The sequence below is a fragment of the Cherax quadricarinatus genome, unplaced genomic scaffold (assembly GCF_038502225.1).
Source record: "Cherax quadricarinatus isolate ZL_2023a unplaced genomic scaffold, ASM3850222v1 Contig1580, whole genome shotgun sequence".
In the NCBI taxonomy this organism is placed as follows: Eukaryota; Metazoa; Arthropoda; class Malacostraca; order Decapoda; family Parastacidae; genus Cherax; species Cherax quadricarinatus.
This window is the reverse complement of record NW_027196606.1, coordinates 15,001-23,177: the sequence shown is the minus strand read 5'-3', so window position 1 is coordinate 23,177 and position 8,177 is coordinate 15,001. Positions and strand designations below refer to the sequence as shown.

Sequence of the window (8,177 nt, the reverse complement as noted above, 5' to 3'; positions counted from 1 at the left end):
CACACATCAATCAGATAACTGCTGCAGCATATGGGCGCCTGGCAAACCTGAGAACAGCATTCCGATACCTTAGTAAGGAATCGTTCAAGACACTGTACACCGTGTATGTCAGGGCCATACTGGAGTATGCAGCACCTGTTTGGAACCCGCACTTGATAAAGCACCTCAAGAAACTAGAGAAAGTGCAAAGGTTTGCGACAAGGTTAGTTCCAGAGCTAAGGGGAATGCCCTATGAAGATAGATTAAGGGAAATCGGCCTGACGACACTGGAGGACAGGAGGGTCAGGGGAGACATGATAACGACATATAAAATACTGAGTGGAATAGATAAGGTGGACAAAGACAGGATGTTCCAGGGAGGGGACACAGAAGCAAGAGGCCACAATTGGAAGTTGAAGACACAAATGAGTCAGAGAGATGTTAGGAAGTATTTCTTCAGTCATAGAGTTGTAAGGCAGTGGAATAACCTAGAAAATGACGTAGTGGAGGCAGGAACCATACACAGTTTTAAGACGAGGTTTGATAAAGCTCATGGAGCGGGGAGAGAGAGGGCCCAGTAGCAACCGGTGAAGAGGCGGGGCCAGGAGCTATGACTCGACCCCTGCAACCACAAATAGGTGAGTACAAATAGGTGAGTACACACACACACACACACACACACACACACACACACACACACACACACACACACACACACACACACACACACACACACACACACACACACATTCAGATGAAAATCGATTTTCGGGCTAGAAAATATATTCACATTATATTTCAAAATTTATTAATATAAAACGGAGAGTTGTGCAGTTTTATGTACCAGTGACGTCACAGGGTAAACAATACATTAAATAATTTTGTAAAAGTTTTAGGAATGTTTATATATATATATATATATATATATATATATATATATATATATATATATATATATATATATATATATATTATTGTGATGTATATATTCATTACAATAACATAAACTAACACACACAAATGTGTACAAAACATTTATGTAATAATTTATAAGACATAAACCTTGAGGTGTATATACACTGGGCTGTGTATGTCTGTCAGTGTATATACACTGGGCTGTGTATGTCTGTCAGTGTATATACACTGGGCTGTGTATGTCTGTCAGTGTATATACACTGAGCTGTGTATGTCTGTCAGTGTATATACACTGGGCTGTGTATGTCTGTCAGTGTATATACACTGGGCTGTGTATGTCTGTCAGTGTATATACACTGGGCTGTGTATGTCTGTCAGTGTATATACACTGAGCTGTGTATGTCTGTCAGTGTATATACACTGGGCTGTGTATGTCTGTCAGTGTATATACACTGGGCTGTGTATGTCTGTCAGTGTATATACACTGGACTGTGTATGGCTGTCAGTGTATATACACTGGGCTGTGTATGTCTGTCACTGTATATACACTGGGCTGTGTATGTCTGTCAGTGTATATACACTGGGCTGTGTATGTCTGTCAGTGTATATACACTGGGCTGTGTATGTCTGTCAGTGTATATACACTGGGCTGTGTATGTCTGTCAGTGTATATACACTGAGCTGTGTATGTCTGTCAGTGTATATACACTGGGCTGTGTATGTCTGTCAGTGTATATACACAAGGCTGTGTATGTCTGTCAGTGTATATACACTGGGCTGTGTATGTCTGTCAGTGTATATACACTGGGCTGTGTATGTCTGTCAGTGTATATACACTGGGCTGTGTATGTTTGTCAGAGTATATACACTGGGCTGTGTATGTTTGTCAGTGTACATACACCGGGCTGTGTATGTCTGTCAGTGTATATACACTGGGCTGTGTATGTTTGTCAGTGTATATACACTGGACTGTGTATATTTGTCAGTGTATATACACTGGACTGTGTATGTCTGTCAATGTATATACACTGGGCTGTGTATGTTTGTCAGTGTATATACACTGGACTGTGTATGTCTGTCAGTGTATATACACTGGACTGTGTATGTCTGTCAGTGTATATACACTGGGCTGTCTATGTCTGTCAGTGTATATACACTGGGCTGTGTATGTCTGTCAGTGTATATACACTGGGCTGTGTATGGCTGTCAGTGTATATACACTGGGCTGTGTATGTCTGTCAGTGTATATACACTGGGCTGTGTATGTTTGTCAGTGTATATACACTGGACTGTGTATGTTTGTCAGTGTATATACACTGGGCTGTCTATGTCTGTCAGTGTATATACACTGGGCTGTGTATGTTTGTCAGTGTATATACACTGGACTGTGTACGTCTGTCAGTGTATATACACTGGACTGTGTATGTCTGTCAGTGTATATACACTGGGCTGTGTATGTTTGTCAGTGTATATACACTGGGCTGTGTATGTTTGTCAGTGTATATACACTGGGCTGTGTATGGCTGTCAGTGTATATACACTGGGCTGTGTATGTCTGTCAGTGTATATACACTGAGCTGTATGTTTGTCAGTGTATATACACTGGGCTGTGTATGGCTGTCAGTGTATATACACTGGGCTGTGTATGTCTGTCAGTGTATATACACTGGGCTGTGTATGTCTGTCAGTGTATATACACTGAGCTTTATGTTTGTCAGTGTATATACATTGGGCTGTGTATGGCTGTCAGTGTATATACACTGGGCTGCGTATGTCTGTCAGTGTATATACACTGGGTTGTGTATATCTGTCAGTGTATATGCACTGGGCTGTGTATATCTGTCAGTGTATATACACTTGGCTGTGTATATCTGTCAGTGAATATACACTGGGCTGTGTATGGCTGTCAGTGTATATACACTGGGCTGTGTATGGCTGTCAGTGTATATACACTGGGCTGTGTATGACTGTCAGTGTATATACACTGGGCTGTGTATGGCTGTCAGTGTATATACACTGGGCTGTGTATGGCTGTCAGTGTATATACACTGGGCTGTGTATGGCTGTCAGTGTATATACACTGGGCTGTGTATGGCTGTCAGTGTATATACACTGGGCTGTGTATGGCTGTCAGTGTATATACACTGGGCTGTGTATGGCTGTCAGTGTATATACACTGGGCTGTGTATGGCTGTCAGTGTATACTCTGATAGTTTAACCCCTATTTTCGGTCTTAAGCTCTTAACTGGTGATGAACAGGTGACATGCAGCCTTAAAGACCCCTCGTCCAGTCGACAAGCTTGAAACCCCATTACTGAGCCACGGGGATCATACAGCGCCTGGGGTGAAGGGGAAGGCAATTAGCAGTGATCCAATTCCTTGGATCAAGAGGCTTCCCCCACTTACAAATCCATAACACAGGAACTGTAATGATCAAGACGGTATTTTTAAAGCATATCTCGTCTTTTTGTGATATTTCATTGGCACTGCGATGCTTACATGCTGGCAATAAGCTCTTGATTCGAGGAACTGGACCCGCCGTTGTGTCCTTCGGGTTAAATCTCATTGCCTATTTCCCCCTCCCTTACAGGTTTAACGCTTTCCATAAAAATAATGATGATAAATTTTATTTTGTGTGTCTCTGATACTGACTTTATTACTCAATAAAGTTAGCTTTAAAATTAATAACTTTATTAAGAAAGGGCACGTAGAGGAGAAGAGCTTTTTTGGTGCTACGTTTCACCTCCATAAAGCTTTATTAACTGGGTGAAATGTCGTGGTAATAAAGATAATGTTTTTATTGCGTTTGTTTTTATTGTGTTTGTTTTTATTGTGTTTGTTTTTATTGTGTTTGTTTTTATTGTGTTTGTTTTTATTGTGTTTGTTTTTATTGTGTTTGTTTTTATTGTGTTTGTTTTTATTGTGTTTGTTTTTATTGTGTTTGTTTTTATTGTGTTTGTTTGGTTTTTGCTACTTGTTGGCTATTCTATATTCACTTATTTGACGTCTTTAGTGACAAGTTTCTCATTGTATACGTGCCTTGTGTGTACTCTTCCCTGGTCCTCTAGAGTAGTCACTCGTTCACAAGACAATAACACAGCTTGTGTGTACTCTCCCCTGGTCCTCTAGAGTAGTCACTCGTTCACAAGACAATAACACAGCTTGTGTGTACTCTCCCCTGGTCCTCTAGAGTAGTCACTCGTTCACAAGACAATAACACAGCTTGTGTGTACTCTTCCCTGGTCCTCTAGAGTAGTCACTCGTTCACAAGACAATAACACAGCTTGTGTGTACTCTTCCCTGGTCCTCTAGAGTGACTTCTCTTGTAGCTTCTCCTTCACATAACAATATAATTTAACACTTCCATTATTAGATTATTGTACTTATGTGAAGCAATAACCATCTCACAGTACTGGAGAATACCAGCGTCCACAATTCCACAGTACTGGAGAATACCAGCGTCCACAATTCCACAGTACTGGAGAATACCAGCGTCCACCATTCCACAGCACTGGAGAATACCAGCGTCCACCATTCCACAGTACTGGAGAATACCAGTGTCCACCATTCCACAGTACTGGAGAATACCAGCACCATTCCACAGTACTGGAGAATACCAGCGTCCACCATGTCGCAGATATATAGCCACTCTCACACATTGCTTCTCAGTAAAGTCTGGGACACTTTTCGTCCATCGTACCTTAATCCCAATTATTTAATCAACTTCGACACTCGGCGCGTCTGGCGATGGCACTCAGCCAGTACTCGTGTATGCACCTCGTTATGGAGCCTGTGATGCCCGGACCATTACAGGTTCGATATATATTACCCAAGGTAACAGACATAAGATACTACATTTCCAGTTTCCCCAGGTGCCTGGCTGCACTTCTCTGAGAGAAACCATGTTCACATGTTTCACTATATATGTGCTGTATACATATGGCTAGGGCAAACACACATACAATCAAGGACAAACAAATGCTTGCTAATATTAGCACAAACACAAGCTGAAATCTGAGCATGTACATATATGCATAATTTTGTTCACAATGCATTTATATAACATAAACATTTCATTAGAATCTACAGGATTCTAGGCACATGTAATACAATCTGATATACATAAATATATGTAATAGATATTATTAGAATTAGAACTAGTATGCGTCTATTTACATGAGTTTTCTTTGATTGCGAGTGGAGGAGAAAGAAAACAGTATTGAGCTAAGGGAAACTGAGAGAATTATAATAAGTTGAGATGGCCTCATCTAACACAGGGTACTGACTGGTGTGTAGGGTGAGCTGGCCTGTCAAGGACACGGATAAAACACACCAGAAAGGCCCTAGAGAATGGCACGTCTCAACCAGCACTGGTTGAGAGATAACGGAACTAAGGACTCAGCAATTAGATGAAATGCTTTGTGGCTACCGATGCTCTCCATGTTCACTCTCCGGGGGATAACCCATGTAGTATGCGTGGTTTGGGTAGTAGTTTCGCCCGCTGTTGGCTCCCAACGTGCCGTATGGTGGAGGAATGGGCGTGGTAGGTGGAGGCAGCATCTTAAGGGTGCCAGCACGGGAGGATGCTGGAGGGGGCAGAGTTGGGTACTGTCCTGGGTAATTCCCCCAGCTTCCAGGGGGTGGAGGAGGTTTCAGACAGGTGCAGTTGTTGTGGTTTCTCATGGCCAGGGGTCCCGCTAGAGGGCCTCCACGATACTGAGAGTCGGAGCGGAGACGAATTAGACAGATAATAATGATAAGTAACGCTACAAAGGCCACGACACCACCTACTATGCCGATAATTATGTTGTCCATGTTAGTGAGGCCGCTGCTGGAGTGTGAGGGAGAATTTGCACCCTCGATCTCGTTTATTTCATCACTTGGACGGCCAGTCATGTCTTCAAAGGTGATAATGTTGTCAGTCGTTGCAGGTCTGCGCCGCGTTGTGGTGAAGAGAGGCGGGTCAGTGGTAGTTGTCGTGGGTTGTCCCTCGCAGCTCAGGTCAGCCTCATTGAGAGTGGTCAGGGCGACACCCTTCAGACTTATTGGTGCACTACAGGTCACGTTATAGAGGCTGTCTCGGGGTCCATGGCCCACCAACCACCGCCGTAGAGTTCTTATGTTGCAGTCGCAGAAGAGAGGGTTTGACCCCAGGCCAGAGAGACGAAGGTGCCGCTGGCGTGAATCAAGAGTGCTTAAGAACTGTGGACTGAGCGATGTAATTTTTGATTCTGATATATCCAACCGAATCCTGGAAGACATTGGCACTGGGAAAAATACGTTAGAACGAAGATTGCTTACGCTAGTGTTTACAAGACCGATTGTCAGATCAGGACTGTTAATGCCAGCAAAAGCACCTCCTGATAAGGCTTCTACTGAACGTCCTCGAACAGTGAGACTGCGCAGGCGAGGATAGAAGGCAGGATGAAGTTGGTCATGTACCTCTCTATCAGTTAGCTCAATGTCTACTACCTCCAGGCCTGGATGGCCTTCCAGGATGCCGCGTACGTCCAGCACAGCAAGCAAAGGTAGCGTGTGCAGGTAGAGTTCTCTCAGGGAACGAAGAGGAGTGAGAGCAAGGCGTTCAACTCTGTTGGCTCGTGGAAGATAAGCAGCTCGTAAAACTTCGAGATTACTTAAGTAGTTGAAGTCGCCGCGGACAATATAGGCGAGAGGGTTGTGAGAAACGTCCAACCTACGGAGGTCTGGTATTTTGGGCCAGGCCATGGCAAGACCGTAACTCAGGTTGGGTATCAGATTTTTGGACATGTCTAAGTCTTGCAAACTCTGAGTGAGTTCAAAGGACGATTCTTTAACTTCAACAATGTTGTTGTCAGAAAGATTGAGAGAGAGAAGAAAGCGTGCTTCAATAACAGGAACTTCCGTGACATTAGTGCCTGCAAGGTTCAGGTGCCGTACTGTCTTGGGTTCATTCAATAAGATATATACAGCTTCTGGAGTCAGTGGGTTATAGGATAAGTCCAGCGTCTTGATGTTAACCAGAATATCGGCGTTACTTGGCACGTTTTTTATCTTATTGTGAGCCATGTTGAGGTCACTGAGGAAGAAGTACTGCTGACGGAGGGTGTCCACGGGCACTTGCTCAAAGGCGTTGTGAGCTAGATTCACCGACTGAAGCTTTTGAATCTTAGTTCTCTGGAATATCATTTCTGGAAGGGTATACAGTTTATTGTGGCTCAAATCTAGGTGAAGCCGAGAAATTCCTAGAAACACGTTTTCAGGCAGTACATCAATTTTGTTGTGACTTAAATCAAGTGTTTGGAGCTGGGTTGAGTTCTGCATGGCAGTCTCCACCACAGAATCTATCAAGTTGTTTCTTAAGTTTAATTCGCGTAAGTGTGGAGCATTGGCGAAGTCATTAGCCTCCAATGTTTTGATCTGGTTACTCTCAACGTCAAGGTGCTCCAGATCTCTGAGGTCACGAATAATCTCCGGGAGGAAAAAAGAGAGGCGGTTGTGTGATAAACTCAACCAATTTAGCTTAGAGTGCAGCTGGAAGGCCAGTGGCTGGAGGAAAGTGATATCATTGTGGCTCAAGTCCAGGATCCTTAACTCCGTCACTTCTGCTGGAATAGTGAGTTTGAAGTATTCCTTTTTGAAGGATGGCAACATGTTGTTGTTGAGACGAAGGATGTGCAAAAGAGCGATGTTGAGGAAGGCTGCATCGCTAATGCTTCTGATTGCGTTGTAGCTAAGATCCAGAGTATGCAAGAAGAGCAGGTCTTTGAAGGCTTCGCTTGGAATCTCCTTAATCTCATTGTGCTGCAGATTAATGACGTTAATGAACGACTCGTTAAACTGGCCGGGTCGTATCTCAGCAATCTGGTTCATGCTGAGGTCAAGTGTTGAGAGTTTCTTCACCGGGTGGAGGAGAGTTACAGGAAGTGAGGATAAATGATTCTCACTCAGGTCCAGCATCTTTAACTCCGGGAGGAGTACGAACGCATCAGACGGCAGACTGGTGATGTTGTTTTTCGACAAGATAAGCGTATTCAGCAGCGGGAAGTCGAACTGCGGCAGCTCGCTCAAGAGATTCAGACCCAGGTTGAGCTCCTTCAAGCTCTCTCTCAGGCCCAGCAAGCTCTCTGGAACGAGGTTCTGCAGCTGGTTCCCGTAAAGGTTCAAGCTTTCCAGGTCTGTGAAGTTAGAGAAGGTTCCCTGAGGAAGCTCCCTGATGATGTTGTGGGCAATGGAGAGGTGGAAGAGACCAATCACCGTCTGGAGGCTGGTAGCAGAGATGACCCCGACACGGTTGTAATCCA

At 43.9% G+C, this 8,177-nt stretch overlaps 1 protein-coding gene across 1 annotated transcript in view; it reads right to left on the bottom strand.

The window, feature by feature from the left end:
* Window positions 1-2,863: 2,863 nt before the first annotated feature.
* Window positions 2,864-8,177, bottom strand: part of LOC128692380 (chaoptin) — a 14,873-nt gene continuing 9,559 nt past the window's right edge. Inside the window, exon 9 of the mRNA XM_070081059.1 lies at window positions 2,864-8,177. This exon is cut by the window's right edge and continues 25 nt beyond it. Coding sequence (XP_069937160.1) covers window positions 5,320-8,177 — 2,858 coding nt within the window. The 3' untranslated portion in view covers window positions 2,864-5,319.